This window comes from Danio rerio, chromosome 25, assembly GCF_049306965.1.
Source record: "Danio rerio strain Tuebingen ecotype United States chromosome 25, GRCz12tu, whole genome shotgun sequence".
Classification (NCBI taxonomy): Eukaryota; Metazoa; Chordata; class Actinopteri; order Cypriniformes; family Danionidae; genus Danio; species Danio rerio.
Genome location: NC_133200.1, coordinates 23,891,003 through 23,912,036, shown reverse-complemented (window position 1 = coordinate 23,912,036; position 21,034 = coordinate 23,891,003). Strand labels below are relative to the sequence as shown.

At 35.9% G+C, this 21,034-nt stretch overlaps 1 protein-coding gene across 16 annotated transcripts in view; it reads right to left on the bottom strand.

The window, feature by feature from the left end:
• Positions 1 to 865: 865 nt before the first annotated feature.
• Positions 866 to 21,034, bottom strand: part of ush1c (Usher syndrome 1C) — a 60,770-nt gene continuing 40,601 nt past the window's right edge. For 4 of the 16 annotated variants that reach the window (XM_068217396.2, XM_073942148.1, XM_073942143.1 and 1 more), the window contains exons 19-28: positions 20,337 to 20,390; positions 19,673 to 19,786; positions 17,143 to 17,205; positions 12,974 to 13,015; positions 12,799 to 12,852; positions 12,410 to 12,509; positions 10,114 to 10,223; positions 4,125 to 4,180; positions 3,790 to 3,923; positions 866 to 1,082 (exon numbers count right to left, since the gene is read on the bottom strand). In XM_068217396.2, coding sequence (XP_068073497.1) covers positions 3,797 to 3,923; positions 4,125 to 4,180; positions 10,114 to 10,223; positions 12,410 to 12,509; positions 12,799 to 12,852; positions 12,974 to 13,015; positions 17,143 to 17,205; positions 19,673 to 19,786; positions 20,337 to 20,390 — 720 coding nt within the window. In that variant the 3' untranslated portion in view covers positions 866 to 1,082; positions 3,790 to 3,796. The remainder of the gene's footprint in view (positions 1,083 to 3,789; positions 3,924 to 4,124; positions 4,181 to 10,113; positions 10,224 to 12,409; positions 12,510 to 12,798; positions 12,853 to 12,973; positions 13,016 to 17,142; positions 17,206 to 19,672; positions 19,787 to 20,336; positions 20,391 to 21,034) is intronic. The other 12 variants (XM_073942146.1, XM_073942147.1, XM_073942142.1 and 9 more) reach the window with 5 other exon arrangements.

Genomic DNA, 21,034 nt, shown 5'->3' with positions numbered 1-21,034 from the left:
TCAGAGCTCTCTCTGGCAACATCCCAAACACGCTTTATAATCAACCTAAGCTAAGTATATAATCAAGCTAAGTGTGAACTCTGGAACTTTCTGGTCCAGCTTAGACTGTTCCAATATGGCAAGCATAATACAGTACATACACTGTAAAACGTGATTATTTACTTTATCAAAAAAAAAAAAAGATAATGAATCCATTGCTTTAAAAATGACACGATGAGTTTATATAAAAATTAATCCATTACCTTAAAAATTACAAGTTGACTTTACTTAAAAAAAAAGGAGTGAACCCACTGTAACTAGGAACAGTTAAGTTAAATTAACTTAATTTTTATAATCATGCACATATTTAATTTACTTACGAATTGTAAGGCAATGGGTTTAATCACTTATTTTAATTAAAGTCAACTAATTATTTTTCTACAATGAGAAAAGGTTCGGCGATATGGGTTGCATATAGGGAGGATCGGCTCTTTAATGTTTATTGCCACCCTTCAGAGAATGACTAAAAACATGGGATGAATACAGGAAAATACCTTTAAGGGATGGTAACGGGATAGAACTGTAAAATACAAGAGAATTCCAGGAAAAATGGAAAGGTTGACAGGTATGCAAAAAGATAGTAAAAGTGAATTGATAGACATGCCTGTTTGTTACAGAGGAATTGAAGAAAAAATGTATAGGCTACTACCCTTGATTGAAAGAAAAACTACAAGAAAGTGATCCGTAATAGATATTGCTAGTAAAAACTAGCCAGCTAATATTGATGCCAGCTAATATAGCCGTCAATACAGAGCAAAATATAGGCCTAACACCTCTTTTTGGCTCAAATGATCCAACAAACAGTATAATTAAAAGCAAACGGATATATTTTTGTTAACTCGTGTTTATTGTTTTGCAAGCAACAACAAAAATATGGCCTGAATAGTAAACTATGTATTGCTGAAATATGAATGTTGGATTTTTTTAGATCATGTGATTAACTTACTCACTTACAGTGTATTTACTAAGCTACATGGTTGCGGCAAATTGATTGCTGAAGAATGGCTCATGATTCCTCTGGTGGTTCCTTTTAAAAGAATGTCCTGTAATAGAAGAGACACATAAACATCAAATTAATTTAACTGATTTTAAAGACAGGGTAAATACAATGTTAACAATTTCCTGTGGTATCTACAGAAACTAAATAACAGCAGTTCGGCAGTAACTTACTGTAAATTAATTACAGCAAAAATACTGTATTTACATTTACAGTAGCATTTACCTTGCTGTGTGTGTATTTACAATATTGTGTATCTTTACTGTAAAACATACAGCAATTCTACCTGTTCTACAGTAAAATACAGTTCATATTACAGCTAAATACTGTATCATTTACAAAAATTGTTAACAGTGTCCAGTATATCTCACATCCACACAATGGGTTAGGGGGAAAGAAAAACACTCATCATTATTTACTTAAACACGTTATTTAAAGATTTTGGAACTCAAATTAAGATATTTCCAATCAAATGTGAGAAATTTCTGTCACACCTTCTTTCTACACTAGAACACCCATGAGTCCACAAAGTGGTGCAAATGGATTTGCTATTGAACAACATGGCACAACGCTAGAAAATTAGGGTTGTGTTGGACTGAAATAGCAACAAATTACGTCAAACATCTCTTTCGCCTTATTGTGTCGGGTGTATAATAAGGACCGGAGGTACAGGAATCTTAAATTTGATTCAAAATATCATCAGTTGTGATAAAAGCCTCATGGTTTTGCAACGATGTGAGGGTGAGTAAATCATGACAGAACAATCAATTTTTGGTTGTTGTATTTAAAACCTAAACTCTTGCATACGAAGGTACAAAATCTGTCACTGAGGCAGTCCCTATTCAAATGGGGCATTTGTGTTCCAAACAGGTCCTTAAAGGCAAGGGCGTAGGTTTGCACTTGATATTGGTAGGGACGAGTGAATCAAACAATTCACTGATAATTCACTGACAATTAACTGATAAAGAGAGAGTTTAAAAAAAGACTTCCGTTTATTTTAGCCATAGTGCACAGGCTCCATCTTTTCTGACAAAATTGTTTTTATATGTGTTTGTGGGTCCGTGCGACTTGAGGAGAGACGAGATTTAACTCTTTCTGCATGTCTAAAATAATATTGACAGATTTTTAAAAGTAAATTAATTTATTGCTGGGGACATTTCAACAGTTGGTAGATACTGGTGGGGATGCGTCCCCTCTGTCCATCCTAAATCTACACCCCTGCTTAAAGGTACATATCATTAAGTACAAATGTGTACCTCACAGTACCTTAAAGGTACAAAAGTAAAGCCTAAAGGTACTAATGCCCACCTGTGTGGTACAAAAATGTAACTTTTAAAAAGGTACCACCCCAGCGACAGTTTACCTTCTGAGAGTACAGAATATACAAATGACAAAAAACTAGTCACTGCATTCGTTCAAAAAATGTGAAAGAAGAACTTAAAAATAGTACAACTACTATTTCCAGCAACCAGCAGGCCATAACTAGTACTAGAGCAACACGAAATGCATTCAAGCCCAAATAATGCTTTTTGAGAATCTGCATGTATGTTTTCTATTCATTCATTCATTTTCCTTTGGCTTAGTCCCTTCATTTATCAGGGGTCGCCACAGTGGAATGAACCGTCAACTTATCTAGCATATGTTTTACACAGTAGATGCCCTTTCAGCTGCAACCCAGTACTGGGCAACAACCATACACACTCACATATATAAGTTGGCAGTTCATTCAGCTGTGGTGAACCTTGATGAATAAAGGTTTTTATTTCTATTGCATACCTTCTATTTTTCCATAATTTAGATTCGTATTGTTATTATTATTATTAATTTTGTTTGTGTTGTGACTATTCTAAACTCACAATTAAGCATTTAATTTCATTGCATTACATACTGTGTGATTGTGTATGTGACAAATAAAATTTGCTGCAGAGGGTAGCACGATCGCCTCACAGCAAGAAGGTCACTAGTTCGAGCCTCGGCTGGGTCAGTTGGGATTTCTGTGTGGAGTTTGTATGTTCTCACCGTGTTTGCGTGGGTTTCTTCCGTGTGCTCCGGTTTCCCCCACAGTCCAAAGACACACACTATAGGTGAATTGGATAAGCTAAATTGTAAAGTGTATGTGTGTGAATGAGTGCGTAGGGATGTTTCCCAGTAATGGGTAACAGCTGACAAGGCATCTGCTGCATAAAACATATGCTGGATAAGTTCATTCCGCTGTGACAACCCCAAATTAATAAAGGGACTAAGCCGAAAAGAAAATGAATGAATTAAATGAATGAGTGTGTATGGATGTTTCCCAGTGATGGGTTACAGCTGGATGGGCATCCGCTGTGTAAAACATATGCTGGATAAGATAGTGGTTTACCAAAAAGTAAATGAATGAATGAATGAAAAATGCATTGACATACTAGAACTTCTTTTTAAAACAGAAACACACTATAGTGTAAACAGCTTCATGGTTGGCAGAATTAGCCCACACACAGCAGAGCTATAGAGTGACATGCAGAAGCAACAGAACAGGTCAAAGCTGCAATAATCAATGCACGAGTCATGACATGTAACAGTCCCTTTGAACAACATCAATCAGAACGACTGCTCAGCTCGGTTAACAACATAATTGAATACTGCATTACTGCAGCGCTGAATCATTAACACACCAAATCTCCAACTAAAAACAACTGGGTGGGTTTCCAAATTGACAAAGAGATTGTCACATGTACATGATGCACGCTGGGGGGGGGGGGGGGGGGGTTTACCACCAGGCTAGTGGCTGATGAAGTTGGGGGATGGTGGGGTCTTCATCTGAAGGACGTATCCCTGTCTGTACACAGGGGCACTGCCTTGAAAAACCGTTTTCTTTGCAGTGGGTCTGACTGATGCTGCTTTAGGGCTGAAGACATACAACAGATGACAGCTTCAGCATTGAGAGCCATTTACACAACTGATTGCCTTTTTCATTGGATGTAATGGAAACATAATGCTAAATCTAGCATAATGCATAATGCTAAATCTAATTGGATTGAATTGCACTGGAGAAGTCATTGTGTGTGGTCACATATCATATTATGAGGAAGAATGCAACTATACGTACACCTCATCTTCATATTCCTTTGGTGGAGACACTGCGATGACCAGGTCAATCCAGTCCTGGATGGGAAAACGTCACATGCTTAACAAAACAATGGAAAGCTTTGTCTGAATTTTAGCTCATAATAAAAGACATGCCGTCAGTGATTTTTCCTCCTGCATATTATGACTTGCATTAATGAAATGTGTTGAATAACATTAGCATACTTAAAGGAATGCTCCACTTTCCCCCCTAGGGTTAAACAGTTGTGCTTTTCCATTTTGATTCCATTCGACCCAGAAAAAAGCAACTTTTTCATTTTCTGTTAGTTTATGATGTACTGTCACTACAGAAGAATCAAGCTTTAAATAGGAAAATTATCATAATACATACCATACATAATGCTGGATAATTATCTTTTTTTTTATTTGTTTTGTGAAATGCTAATGGTCTAAACCGAGTCAATGATGTATGCTAAGCTAAGCTAAAAGTGCTCCGGCCAGACACGAAGATCATTCATTCATTCATTTTCTTCTCGGCTTAGTCCCTTTATTAATCCGGGGTCGCCACAGCGAAATTTTTACGAAGTTTTTACGCAGCAGATGCCCTTTCAGCCGCAACCCATCTCTAGGAAACATCCACACACACTCATACACTACGGACAATTTAGCCTACCCAATTCAACTGTACCGCATGTCTTTGGACTGTGGGGGAAACCAAAGCACCCGGAGGAAACCCACGTGAAGGCAGGGAGAACATGCAAACTCCACACAGAAAAGCCAACTGAGCTGAGATTCGAACCAGCGACCTTCTTGCTGTGCGGCGATAGCACTACCTACTGCACCACTGCCTCGCTGACCTGAACATCAATTGAATGGATTCAAAAATGGTAAAACTTAACTGTTTAACTCTAGAAGAGTTTTAAAATAAGCATATTTCCAAAAAAAGTGGAGCATTCTTCAAAAAAAAAAAGAAAAAGAAAAAAAAAAGCCACGCTGTTTGACAAGTACAGGGGAACATTGTTCTTGCTACATTCTGCTTCATCCTTTCATCTATTTTTGATGATGTGTGCTAAAGAAAACATTGTGGGAGCAGAAATGTGTGCTTCCATGTGATTCCTATTTCTCATAAGAAAAAATATGACACAAAATATCAACACATTAACTTTAAAAATTCCAAAGGTCAGTACTCATCATTTATGATAGTTTAGGCTGTTGTTTTAAATAACTAATGCATAAATAATCCCACCATTTCTCTAACAAATGGGGAATAAAATCCATTTAATTCTGCAAAATGTAGTTCAATGTGATGTCAGAATTATCATAATTACAGCAATTTTGCAATTCAACCTAGTGAGTTCTGTACTGCACAGTTTTGTCATAGTACTTGATTCATTTATAGCGCAAGACTAATACGATTCATTAGCTATGAAAGCTTGTTTCTGGGTCACAAAACTAAATAACAAAAGGTAGCCCTGTTGAAATGAAAGAGCATATTCTGGTTAGATACATTTGAAAGCATGGCTTCTGGTTTAAGCCAGTTCTTAGCTGTTTATGAACTGGTTTAAGTTGATCTACTGCTGGTCTTGGTAGTTTAAGACTAGTTTAGGATTAGCTTAAACAACGTCTTTATCAGCTTAAACCTGGAATGAAATAAAAGCTTACTGTTCTTATTTTTATTTGAATATAGTGATGTTTGTTATAAACAATGTATCTGTGCACTTCATTACTTTGTAAAAATTAATTTGCCATAATCTTTTATCATATTATAAAGGTTATGGCCCTTTTGAAATGACCTTTCTTCACTTCTGGTCACATGGAATATCATTTGGGAGGGGTTATCAGTGTGAGTCTCATTTCTTCTCTGCTTTTGTCCATTCATCAATCTTCCTTAATTTTGTTGGCAACACACATTTTCCAATGATCCAATCAGTTCCCATAAGATGAAATCATACACTTCCCTTCTTTTTTTCCCTCATTTTAGGACAGTTTCAATCAGATGTATGTCACCATATGGGGAAAATGACAATCTTCTGTTTCATGGCAACTTTAAATCTGCATCATTAGGACAGTAAGGTCTGACTTTGCTTAGACAAATGTCTTGTCACTTGAAAGAAATAATGTACAGTATAGAATATAAAGTCATAGTGCAATGGAAAAAAAATAATATTGTGTATGACTCCCATGAGCTTGGAGGACTGCGACCATACATCTTTGCAATGACTCAAATAACTTAATAAAGTCATCTGGAATGGCTAAGAAAGCACTCTTGCAGGACTCCAAGAGTTCAAGATTTTTAGGATTCATCTTTAATGCCTCTTTCTTCATCTTACCCCAGACATGCTCAATAATGTTCATGTCTGGTGAATGGGCTGGTCAATCCTATTTTTTTCAGGAACCTTGATGAGGAGGCTGAAGTATGAGGAGCGCTATCCTGCTGAAGAATTTGCCCTCTCCTGTGGTTTGTAATGTAATAGGCAGCACAAATGTCTTGACACCTCAAGCTGTTGATGTTGTCATCCACTCTACAGATCTCTCGCACACCTTCATACTGAATGTAACTCCAAATCATGATTATTCCTTCACCAAACTTGAATGATTTCTCTGGGAATCTTGGGTCTATGCGGGCTCCAGTAGGTCTTCAGCAGCATTTGTGATGATTGGTATGCAGAAAAATCTACTTTCTGCCACTTTTTCAAATGATCAGCTACAATTTAAGTTATTATTTGTTGTTCTTAAAACTGGGATTGATGACAAGACTTTTGTTAGGTAGTTTATGTTTGTTTTACCTTAAAATAATGTCCCTAAAATAACACATATTGATGAATTCTGCTGCTGCAGGAACCAAATCTTCCTCCTGTCACCTGAAATCTTACATGCAGCTTTGGGTGAGTAACCTGTCACACACAGTCCTGCCTATCCCTGTCAGTAAATGCCTATGAGTAGAACAATGTGACCTGCTTTAAACGGTTAGTTCAACCCCCCCAAAAAAAATTTAAATAAATAAATAAATAAAAATCTGTTATGAATTACTCTCCCTCACATTGTTTCAAACTCCTCAAAACTTTATTCATCTTCAAAACACAAATTAAGATATTTTAGATTAAATCTAAGAGCTCTCTGACCCTCCATTGGCAGTAAGGGAGTCAAAACAATCCAGAAAGGTACTATAAACATTCCATGTGACTTCACAGATTCAACTGCTATTTTATGAACCAATGAGAACACTTTTATAAATGCTTAAATGATAATTTTGCTTATCAGCACGCTGAAGGGAAAACATAAGTGAATAAAGTTTTTATTTGCTTTTTTGGCACACAATAGTATTCTCATAGCTTCATTAGAGTAAAGTTAATCCACTGATGTCATGTTGGTTTGCTTTCTAGACTTAAACAGTCTCGTAACGCTGACAAACGCTGTGGAGTTTAGAGATTTCATTTAAAATATCTAATTTTGTGTTCTCAAGCAGGTTTTAATGTAATAATTAATGACAGAATATAAATTTTTGGGTGAACTATCCCTTTAAGACACAAGTCACGTGTTGTTTCTGTAGCTTTGGTGGAGTTAGCCAAAAGCTAACACATTAATAGCCAAAAGCCTGAGATTAAAATAATTCCAACTGGCCCTCATGTGATGATATTTGTAGAACATAGTGTTGTGTAACTGAGGCTATTTTACCTGGTAGGTGTACATGGTTTCCAAACAAGGTGTCAGCTTACGTTCTGTCAGGTTAGTCAAAAATGCATGTGAGTTGTGTTACTCATGTGTAGGCCCACACGGAATCTGCAGATTTTCTGACCATCATTAAGTCTATCTAGACAGTTGTCTGTAAATGTGAATAAATTGAAATTTATTCAGTTTTTAAATTTAATAGCATTAATATAACTAACATGAAAATATTCATATTATTAAGTTACAATACAGTTTGTAAAGTATTTTAGTAGATATATGGTAAACATATTACATGAGAGACATGTTTTGTTTACCAAATAAAAGGAACTAATTAAATTTAAATTGTAAACATTAAATAAAAGTTAAAAATGTATTATTATTTATAATTATAATAATCAACATATTAAGTTTTTAGATATGATACACCCAAAATCATTCTGCATAAATCACATAGATTTTAAAAAAATATTCTGCACAGAAATAGAAATAAAGTCCACAGATTCTGTCTGGCCCTACCCATGGAGAAGCGCAACAACAATATTACAAGAAAAAATGTTGTAGTGTTGCCTTAAACCAGTTCAAACCAGCAGCCATGCTTCAAAATAATAAAAAAAATCTAACCAGCATAAGATGTTTCTTGACATGTACACACACATTTTGTTTTTATATGTCACAATTCTGAACATAATTGTTGACAATTTAACATTAATTGAGAAGTGTGACTTTAATTCTCAAAATAGTAAGTTCATAGCCTCTCACAAATTTAAGGTGATACAATAACTTAAAGGCTTACAGTATTTCACAGAAACATTTTAATTATGTTATTAATTACTTACCCTCAAGTTATTACAATCTCACGAGACCTTTGTTTGTCTTTGGAACACAAGTATAAATATTGTTCATGAATTCTGAGAGCTCCCTCATCCTCCACAGATGGAAGCAGTCCTATACAACCCAGGCTCTTTCTGAAAACGTACCCCTGTATACATTTCTGGAGAGTGCCAAATACGTCCCAGGAACTACATTTTTTTGCAGTTTTTGTTTTCACGAATCCACCAGAGACCGCAGTGTATGCTTTTTGAGATCACAGATTTGTCTTGCGAGTGCCTCTTCTCACGTAAATCCACCAGAGGCTGATGATGATTGACTTACCAACCGAGTGATAACCCTACCCACCCTCTTCTCTAAATTCAATTGACAGTGTTTTAAATAGCACAGATTGACCAGCCTCCCTAACCCCAACCAACAATTTTTTGAAAAGCAATCTAGAAAAAGAAAAATCCCCCTGATTTTTACCACGTTTTTTAGATTATACCACATTTCCACCCTGTTATTTACTTGTTTATTTTATTTTTTGGCTTTTGTTTTCGTCTTATCTGCTGTTGGAACCATTCTTCCCTGGACTCGAACACCATTATTGCGGTCAACTCCTCCTTGTGTCTCAAGTTTGCCAAAGTATGCGGCGAGCCACCAGACAAACTGCTAACAGTGGGAAAGCCGTCTATATGGAGGTAAGCGGTCAGCTGCTAGTGCAAAAAGGAATGGTGTTATACCACCGCCCTATAGTGTTCGTTTGAAAGATGGAATGCAGCCATCCGTATTCCTGTCTACATAATTTGCAATCTCCAGAATTGTATATAGAGATACGTTTTCAGAATGAGCCCATGATGTAAATATGACTATATAAGGTCGTTGCTGTCTATGGAGGATGAGGGAGCTCTCAGACTTCATCTAAAATACTGTATCTTAAATGGGGTGGTTGGAAGGACATGAAGGTGGGTAAATTTTGGGTGAACTATCCATTTAAGATCATTGCAACTGCGAGTTTAAAAACTTGAAACTGTGACTCTCACATTTTTTTAGGGAAAAGTTGGAATTGCATGGTGTTGACATGAAGATAAAATGTAACTACTTTAAATTTTGTTGAAAAAAAAAAAAAAACTTAACCATAAATGTTTAACTCTAACCAAACTCTCAGTGGACTACAAGCATGATGTACATGCTTAAAATTTTTGCCACAAGATAAAAAAGTAGGTTAAAAAGTTTGGATAAATTAATTACAGCTAATTATGGGACCATTGCATTAATGTGGTAAGAAGTAAAATTAGTGAAATGAGAGGTTATTGAAAATAGTAAGCAGTGTCGAATTCATTAAATTGAAAAAGATGAATGATTTGATGAATGAAGTGTTCAAATTCTGTTTAAATTCTATGTGTGCTTATTTATTGGTGTATGCAAACCATTCAGCTCCAGCATGGTCTTCTTCACTTTAAGAACAACACTGTTCAGACAGATGATCTGATCGAAACTGATTGGCTGTTGCATGATAATAAAGACCGTACCCCTCCACTGTTCCAGGCCTGAGCCATTGAGGTCTGTCCTTCAGCTAGAGTCACATCTGTCAAAATCTTTCCATTCACTGCCATGATCTCATCACCTGACACAACCCCACCTGAGAACACATGAGAAGAACATGGAAAATTAACAGTGACAAGGAAGTCATTTGAAACTCATCTAAAACCACTCGAATCAATATAATCAATATCATAAATCAGTAGAGAGTGAAACAAAAACCAACCCCCAGTACTCTTTGGGCCCTGTTTACACATTTATATTGGTTTTGCGTTTGTCCTTATTCAAATACTTATCACTTTTGTAATTAGACTCCTGTGGCTAAATGCATTCGGACAGCCACAAAAGACAACCTACTACTCCTGTAGCTGTAAAATGGGACATGTTGTGAGAGCAAAGTTAACCAAAACAAAATAGCTTTTTTTTTTTTTTTTGCTGTTGCACTAAAACATGAAGATTATGATCAAAATTGCAGCAGCCATTTAGATGCTTTATGACAGCATTCCTGCTTAGTCAAATGCAGTTTCTGAAATGCTGAAATAAATGCTAATTTGTCTTAGTGGATTTAAATGCAAGATTTTTAAATTAAGACTTTCCCAGGTATTTTGTTCAGTTTTTTAAAGCAGCACAGTACAATTGTTAAAAAAACATAAACTTTAAAGGGGTGGTCCAAAGTGTATTTTTAAGGCTTGGTTGTGTTTATAAGATGCAAAGCAATGTGTGCTCATGCTTCACTTGTAGAAAATCCCGTTATTTTTTCATATATCCTGCTTGATTATATACAGCTACTCAGATAACGTGAAAACAACTGTCATATTTTCTAGTTCTTCCAAACAACTTCCCTCAAGAGGCTCTGATTGGTCAGCTAACATAATGTGCTGTGATTCGCGGATTGGCTCCACATTACGCCCCTACAAGTGCGCGCTTTTGCACTGTGTAAACAGTACAGTCAGAGCAGCTGTCAGCAGCATTAGCAGCTTGAATCAGACAGAAGAATGAAGAGCACACAGCTGAATCTCACGCCTGCTCTCTAAAATAAAATCTGACAAGTGTCTTTTACATATATTCGGGTTATAAGCATGTGTAAGCAATATGAACTGTTCTCATATCTTTTGCGAGTTTGTTATTTGAGATGTAGCATGCTCGGAAAGCGGCCACATAGAAAGACAATGCATCTGCTGTTAAAGATTGTGGGTATTTACAGCAATTTGACTAATAAATATGAATTTGTAGCTAAATTGTTAACGGTGCCAAACAGCATTTATCGTTGTTTACATCCTTGTTTACGTCCTCACTACAACATACCGTTAACGCTAGAAAATGTGCCTGTAGTTGATTAATTATAACAAATAAATATACTTACAGGTTGTGCCTCACAGTCCACAGCTTTGTTGGTTGGAGGAGTTGGGTGAGATTCTGGAAGTTCTCCTTTGTCAAATGCTAGCTATATCTTTTTTATATATGTATAATTCTCTGGAACATAATTAAAAAATACTCTAAGCACATCTCTCTTTGTGTCAAGTCCTTTGGAAGCCCAAACACAGAACCAGAAAATGCTTTGTGGAAATTTCAGCGTTTGGACGGCATTTTAACTTTTACTGCTTTAACATTACAGTGCCTCTGGCCACGCCTCTCCGCTGCGCAGGGTGTGTGCGTGAGTTGAGTGCACGTAACTGGAAGCCATTGTGATCTCACTAGACCGGATGTATTTTTTTGTAGTCTCCAAATTCGTTTGCTGTAGGCTTTGCTAAGCTAACTCTGTAAAAGCCAATGTCTCCATTTTCATTGAACTTTGAGCGTCTTACATTCAGAGATGTTGTTTATGTTCACACAGCTACATCACACATCAACTAAAGTTTAAAATATGATATCGTAGTGGACCCACTCTTTAAATTCAAGCACTTTTAAGGACAAATGTTTGTTCTTAAGTACTTTCTAGGCCTTAAATTAATGTGTGAAATTCCCCAAAAAATTCACCAAGTTCTGGATCATTTTGATGATGCTGTAGTTTTAAAAATTTAAACTCGGTCAAAATTCAGACCAATAAAAAGTTTGGTCAGAAACAAATGAGGTGAACCAGAAGGTTAATAAACTATTATGGCTCAGAACAATGCTTTGTGCATATTTCTTACATTTTGTTACAAGAAGCCATGTAATAAACAGTATAAAGTACATCCAAGCGGTGGTTATAGCAGAATTAATCCCTTTAGGCCTAAACAACAGCCTGTCAGTCTTTATTCTGCGATTACAACTGCCTGGATGTACTTTATCCCTTACAAAACTCACCATGTTTATCTGCTGCACCTCCTTCATAGATAGACGACACCACAATCTTTCCCAATGGGGAATCGATTCCTCCCTCAATGGCCAGATCAAGCTTTCCTTCCTAAAGATATAATAAAAAACACTATTAAAAATAATTCCACAGATGTTGCTCTCATTTCTGAGTTTTTCTTATTGTCTTAGACTGTAAAAATTCTGGGTTCCACACAATCAATTTGTGTAAGGACAACATAAAGGAATTAAGTTAGTTTATTAGTTTTTACAAATTTAAGTGGATTGAACATAAAATAGTTACATTGTTCCCCCCAAAATGTAAGAATTGTGTTGTTTCAGCTAATTTTCCTTAGGTAGTTTGAACAAACAGAAAAGGTCAATTTATGAGTGTACATTACCTTCTTAATTCTTAAAAGTCGCACATCTCTGCCTGCTATCTGTTCGGCTGTGAACTGTCAAAAAGTGCACAATATAATATTTTAATAAGTAATATTCAAGGAGTTTGGCCTTTGTAACCTTTTGCCATACAATAAGTGTATGAGAGAGAAGTGTTAATGCAAAGGCTTACTGTACCATGGAATGTGGATCAAAATCATCCACGTATTTCTGAAACCCCTAGAAAACAAAGAGGAGAAAACAAGAAAAGACAGTGGTGTGTATTGTCTATAAAATGTGAGGCGGCAATCTGTGGACTTAATTACAGCAGAAACAAATTAGTGCTCATTGATTTCCAAGAAAAGGCAAATAAACAACATGCATCTGGATAATTGTCACCTCTAATTCACTTAATGACAGATTCTACTTACTCTTAATAAACTATTCAGGGCAGAGCCACATCAGTGTTTAAATGAGATGCCTCATTAGTTTGCATTGATCTGTAAATCAATCTATAAAACACATCTTAAAAGGTGCAGTTAATTTTCTTTTTCTAATTTAAAATATTTAACAAATAAACGCACACAAAATATTGTACAGTGTCTAATTAGCTTGCTTTTTAAATTCCAAAACTAATCAATATAAAAATATATGATTGTATGCTATCTATCTATCTATCTATCTATCTATCTATCTATCTATCTATCTATCTATCTATCTATCTATCTATCTATCTATCTATCTATCTATCTATCTATCTATCTATCTATCTATCTATCTATCTAAAAAGTCTGTTAATTAGGAAATTCCGTATTTTGGTATTCATATGTGTTTTCCGTTTTTTTATTTATGAATTTAACTACAAATTGCATTATGTGACCTTGATCTCTGCTCTGTAAACTTGTAAGCTTAAAGATATTAAAGCCATATTCTCATATGGAGAATGAAGTCACGTGAATTGTTCAGGTGTGATTTTTTTTTTCCACAGTGTAAAAATCATGGTTCTGTGGGTTTCGTCTATCAAATCTGATCTTTATTTTGTATTCTCTATTGGATTCAAGTCAGGTGATTGACTGGGCCATTCTGCAGCTTGGTTTTCTTTCTCTGAAAGCATATCAGTTTCCTTGGCTGCATTTTGAATCATTGTTGTGCTAAAGTGGCCACCCAGGTTTCATCTTCATCATCCTGTTAGATGTTGGACTGAAGCAGTGAATACTAATTTATAATGAGGAAGGACAGAAGTTAAAAACTACTGAGAGATTTTAGCTGCTGTCTGGGCTTTCACTACCCTTTTACACTCCCCTTTTTTCATGTGTTCAAAACTTTTTTCCAGTGTCATTTCATTATATTTATTTTATTTTATTTATTTATTTGACATGGACATCACAACTACACTGGACAACCAAATGCATTTGTTTAAGTGTTTTAGCAAACTTGCTGATTCTCAACACCTGTCCACTGGAGGCTTAAAAAATTGGCAAAATGGAAATATAATTAATACATATACACAACATTACAATTCTTAATGACAATTACTGAAGGCAAAAGCAAAGGCGACATGATCCAACAAACTAACAGTAGACTATTTGTGCAAACACTGCTGTTTTGTTTTTAACCACATTTTAAGAACAATACTAAAATTATTTTAGATTACCTTCTGATTTTAAGCTAACCGGTAAATCATTCCACAGTTTGGCTCCCTTTACAGAGAAGACAGATTGACCAAAGGAGGCTTACACTTTGGCACTAGACAGACACCATTAGCAGTTGTTTGTGTAAATTACACAGAGCAGTTGCTTGTTGTTTATTACAAATAACTTCATTTGTAAACTAATTAGATTTGTTTTCTTTTCATATTTGCATTGCTTTGGTTGTTACCAACATCAGGTGAACAATTCAAGTCAACAGCACCTTTAGAAATATGTTTTCAGAGTGAAATGGTGACATGTTGAATACTGAACAGAAATAGATAAAAAATAACAGAAAAATTACTCGCCGTTTATTTAAGGTTCACTCCAAAAACATTAAAAATGTCACTTTTTGCAAACTTTTCAACATCAAAAGTTGTTGTTAAGGAAAGATCAAGGTCTCATAATCCAACTAAAATTATTGAAAAAAAACATGAAATCACAAAATATGGAAAATATAGATTTGTTTCTGTGCTACAGTATGTGGTGTACAGTATATTTATAATGCAAGGTATATATTTTTGTTTTGTTGGATTCATTGGTAGCGTTTCTACAGACAACCATCTTCAATTATGTTTAGATACAATATAAATTCTTTCAAAACTACTACACACTCTGAAACAAAGACCTTCAATAAATAATCAAGTCTAAAACGACGAACCAACAACATATACATTCAGTTTGATTCTGCTACATGCAATGCATGACACCCAAGCAAAAACTGCTTTCATAACAAACAATACAGATGTATGATTAAATGGAAATATATCAGTCCTTGAAGAAGAATTCTGATATATTTAAGTTTGTATTATGAGACCAGTTCTTCTGTTTTCCATGATCTCAGCTGAAAATAGTGCAGTTATACAATCATACATCTGACACATTTAACACTTTTTCACACATAATTTAAACCAAAGAAGACCCCACCACACCTTCTACCTATCCGATACTATACAACTACATCACTCAAAACATTTTAGATTTCTTTGAGGTCATGCTGCTGTGCCTTTAAACTCCATTTGAGTTCAACATTTTGCTAGAACGCATTATTATTCTTTGGGTAAAAAAATTAACCCATGCAAGTTAATCAAACCAGGCTCATTACTGATATGCATCCCTGTATACAATTCTGGAGGTTGAGAAATACGTCCCAGGAGGTACATTTTTTGCAGTTTTTGTTTTCGCGAATCCACCAGAGGCCACTGTGGATGCTTTTTCAGATCTCAAACTTTTCTCTCGAGTGCCATTCGCGCCTGCTCTTCTCATATAAATCCCCCAGAGGTCACTGTTGACTGACTGACTGACTGACCGACCAAGCAATACCCCCACACACCCCTTCCCCAAACCCAACCGAAAGTGTTTTCAAAAGCACCAATTGACTCGATCACACTATTTCCAAAACCCAACTGACAGTGTTTTCAAAAGAATTTCAGAAAATGTAAAGCCCTGGTGGCTGCTTGATTTTGACCACATTTTCAGATATTACCACATTCTTACCCTGTTATTTACATGTTTGTTTTATTTTTTTCCTTTTGTTTTTGTCTTACCTGCTTTCTGGAACTGTTCCTTGCCCGTCATTCTGGTCAACTCCACTCAGCATCCCAAGTCCCTCGTCGTACGTGATCAACTGGGCAAACAGCGAAAAAGAAGTCCACAGGGAGGTAAGCAGTCAGCTAGTAGCACTAATAGAAACAGAAGCCATCTGCGGCGTCATACCGCCACGTAGCTTTCATTTTAAAGAGGAAAGGCAGCCATTTTGTCTTCAAAACAAACGATACAGGGCGGTATGATGCCGTTCCTTTTCGTGCTTACCAGCTGACCGCTTACCTCCGTATAGACTGCTTTCCTGATGTTACCAGTTTGTCCAGTAGTTTGCCATGTATGTTGGCGGGCTTGAGATGCAGAAAAGAGTTAACCACGACGACAAAAAAAAAAAAATAAATAAACAAATAAATAACAGGGTAAGAATGTGTTAAAATCTGAAAACGTGGTAAAAATCAGGCGAGGACTTTTCTTTTTCTGGATTGCTTTCTAAAACTGCCAGTTGGGTTTAGGGAAGTGGGAGAGTGGGTCAGACAGTCAGTCAGTCAGTCGATCAGTCAGTAAGTCAGAGGTATGTTTTCACAATGAGCCTATGCTCAAAGTTAGTCCACTTAAAAAAAAAAAAAAAAAGGGTCATTTTGGTAATCTTCAATCAAAGTTTGACTATTTACATCTATGTTTGGAGAGGCAGTTCTTCGTTCTTTGAGAGGATTCTTAATCATGTCCCTCTTACCGTTCGTTTGCTATAAGAGAATGATGCGCACAAAGAAAGCCCTGCCCCCTAATCAGTATTCTGTTTGAGTTGGAAGTACATCAACATACTGAAACGTAAGTCTCAGCGACTTCTAATTCACACTTATATTTAAATGCCTACTTTGCTTATAAATAAACAATAGCACTGCAAACGCACACAGGTTTTGAGTTTTTACATTCCTTACCCTTTTAAAATAACAAACCAGTTTAAAATCAGTACATAGAGATTTCTATCAACACAGACAGATGTCTATGGAATATTGTTAGAAATGTAGTATGCAATTCACATGCAGATGCAAACTCTCAGACAGCAGAAGTTTCACTCGAGGACCAGAGTGTTTAGAGAGAGGAGGGGGAGTAATGAAAAGCAATGATGACAGTTACTTGTTTCTTGCTGGATTTAAAGGACGTGTTGTATGTGACCATCCGCTTTAGCATCTCCGGGGGCTGAAACATACACAATTGTGAATGACTCTTAAAAACTCCACACAATGACACACGCACACAGTCGTACAGCTATCTTTACGAGGACTTTCCATAGACATAATGCTTTTTATAGACTGTATATTCTATCCTCACAAACTTACACCTAAACCAAAGCACTCACAAGAAAAGAAACAATCTGCATTTTTACATCTTACACAAACCACTTCCTTCTGTGGGATTTATTAGCCTTTTTGCCTTCTTGGGACCACAAACATGTACCCCCAAAGTCAAAATGTACTATTATTGGTATACAAGGAAACACACACACACACACACACACACACACACACACATTCAGTTGTTGCATCTCATTGCATGCCATTTAAGGTTTATCTCCCCATAGCAAATAGGCCTATTAGCTATTATCTATAAATTCAGCCATCTGTGAGCTTTACAAATACACTGACTGCTTAACAGCACTGATGTCCCATTATATATGGCATCCTAAGAGCAGCGAGGCTTTAGTGTACTGAAGCATTTCAGAGAAAGAACACCTGGTTCTTTAGATAAGAGTGAACAAACAAGACAGATCTTTTGGCTTCAGCAATTGGTAAAAGAATATTACAAAAATATACATATTTACAATTGTTGTCAGATTTATTAGCCCCCTGAATTATTAGTCCCCTGTTTATCTTTTTCGCCAATTTCTGTTTAACGGAGAGAAGATTATTTCAACACATTTCTAAACATGATAGTTTTAATAACTCATTTCTAATAACTGATTTATTTTATCTTTGCCATGATGACAGTAAATAATATTTGACCAGATGTTTTTTAAGACACTTCTATACAGTCTAAATGGGGCATTTAAAGGCTTAACTAAGGTTAATTAGGTTAACTAGTTAGGTTAACTAGGTTAGGGTAATTAGGCAAGTTATTGTATAATGATGGTTTGTTCTGTAGACTATCGAAAAAGATATTAGCTTAAAGGGGCTAATAATTTCGTTCCTAAAATGGAGTTTAAAAAATGTAAAACTGCTTTTATTCTAGCTCTAATAAAACAAATAAGTCTTTCTCTAAAAGAAAAAATATCATCAGACATACTGTGAAAATTTCCTTGCTTTGTTAAACATCAAATATTTTAAAAAGAAGAAAAAAAATCAAAGGGGGGCTAATAATTCTGACTTTAACTGTACATAAGTATTCACAGTACATAAGTATTCATACTTTGCTCAATACTTTGTTGATGCACCTTTGGCAGCAATTAAAGACTCAAGTTTTTTTAGAATATGATGCCACAAGCTTGGCAGACCTTTCTTTGGGAATTTTTGCCCATTCCTCTTTGCGTACCTCTCAAGCTCTATAAAAAAAAAATAAATAAATAAATAAATAAAATAAATAAAAATTCTTAAAGAGGGTAATAATTTGTGACCTTAAAGTGGTGTTTAAAAAATTAAAAACTGCTTTTATTCAAGCCAAAATAAAACAAAAAAGACTTTCTCCAGAAATAAAAAATATTATCAGACATACTGTGAAAATTTCCTTGCTCTGTTAAACATCATTTGGTAAATATTTGCAAAAAAGAAAAAACAAAACTCAAAGTGGGGCTAATAATTCTGACTTCAACTTTATATGAACTGAGATTTATGTGGATGTTTTTGTATTGAGTCAAGTAATTAAACTACTTAATGTGTAACTAAGTTACTTTTCAGACAAAGTAATTAGAAAAGTAATTAAGTACAATTGTAAATAATGATGTAAATAGTAGTGAATTATTACATTGAATTATTAATTGATATGCATGTGATATCTGATAAACATTCTGTGATGTCCTCAGTAAAATTATCTGTTAAATATACAAGTACATTAAATCATAACCTGCTAACTGTTTGTTTGTTTATTTTCTTTAACTTATGTTCAACCTCAGCCTTAGACATTTGGGGTTGTAACAATGCACTAAAAATAAATAAATACATGGGGTTAGGGGATTTGCTTAAATCTATAATCCTAGCAAACACCAGTAACGATAATAAATGAAGTCTGAAGAAACATCTCTAGGCAGCAAGGTCTTGTCCTCTCTTACCCTTCTTGTTACCCTCCTGAAATAAGCACTGGATTGGCAAGCGCCCATTCATTTAATTAAGGAGGGACAAGGACAGGGCAAAGCGATTAGGTTCTATTGTCATCTGATGGTGCAGAACCGAATGTCTAATGGTGGATGGGGACATCAGGTTGATCAAAGACGTTTTAATGCTCAGGGTCTCATTATGTACAGACCCAGACAAGAAAAACCCTTATTAATCACTGCAATCAGGGACAGCCACATCTATCCGGTATGCCTTGAGCTTGAAGAACTCAAATTACAATCTCTGTCAACTGGCACAACAAATAAACCACAAACCAATGAGTCACAGTTGTGAAGACCTAGAAGCTTACGCATGCATTATTATTATCACCATCATAGTCACACAAATATTTGACATCTTACCATGGTCTCAGAACGAAGTGTGGGTCTGTGCGAGATCTGACTTGGTAGCATGACTGGTTTAGACATGACTGGGTTGATCTGTCTCCGCTGGGTTGGAGGGCTGGGGGCTATTTGCTACGCAGAGGTTAGCAGTACAGGACACAAACTAAAAGTCAGGGCATGATTTAACCTATAAAGTTATAGAGTGGCAGGTTTCATATTTAAACTGTGAGTTCACATAAAAAATTAAAGTTATCAGCAAAGTCCAGAAGGCACTCAAAAAGTAAACTACAGCCATACGTTCAAATTTGCAATGCAAATGAAAAACCTAATTGTTTACTATTTGTGCACTTTGTACTACTGTTAGACATATAGTTCACATAAAAGTATACTTGTATATAGAAAAAGTTAGCTGATTTTAATCCAAGTGGTATTCAAGTAGTACACTAACAAGTATACTAGTAAATAGTATACTTACAATATGAAATACACTTAAAGATATACTTCAAGTAAGTATACTTCATAAAATGAACTTGAAGTACGCTACTTGTTTCTTAAGGGTGGATGAAAAGTTTTCTCTGCAAATTAAGCTAGCAGTGCATGTTACACGAGGGCAGCAAGACTGATTTGTCCTGTAAAATGAAGACACAGTTCCAGTGCAGCATGAATCATTTACAGGACTCACCAGAGTATTATTAGAAGTGGATATCCTGCTAGCGTGAGATGTGTTTCTCATCACCTGGGCCACAGGATTAGATTTTCAGTACTCTTGTATAGTCATTGTGTTGGCAAAATAATCAAATCGCAAGACAGCATGCATTTTACTGAAAATGATGGTCAGTATTTGAACAAACTTCATCTGCAAATCAACACACTCAAGCTATGCAAACAGTACATGTGTGTGTGCACAACCAAAAAAAAAAGGAAAAAATAAATCCACCACAAGTCTGAATCATGCATTCATTCATTTTCTCGTCGGCTTAGTCCTTTTATTAATCTGGGGTCGCCACAGTGGAATGAACTGCCAACTTATCCAGCATGTTTTTACGCAGCGGATGCCCTTCCAGCCGCAACCCATCTCTGGGAAACATCCATACACACTCATTCACACACACACTCATACACTACGGACAATTTAGCCTACTCAATTCACCTGTACCGCATGTCTTTGGACTGTGGGGGAAACCGGAGCACCCGGAGGAAACCCACGCGAACGCAGGGAGAACATGCAAACTCCACACAGAAACGGCAACTGAGCCAAAGCTCGAACCAGCGACCTTCTTGTTGTGAGGCGACAGCACAACCTACTTCGCCACTGCGTCACCATAAGTCTAAATCAATTATAAGTAAATGTTTTGATGGCAGACTGCAATATTCAGCCTG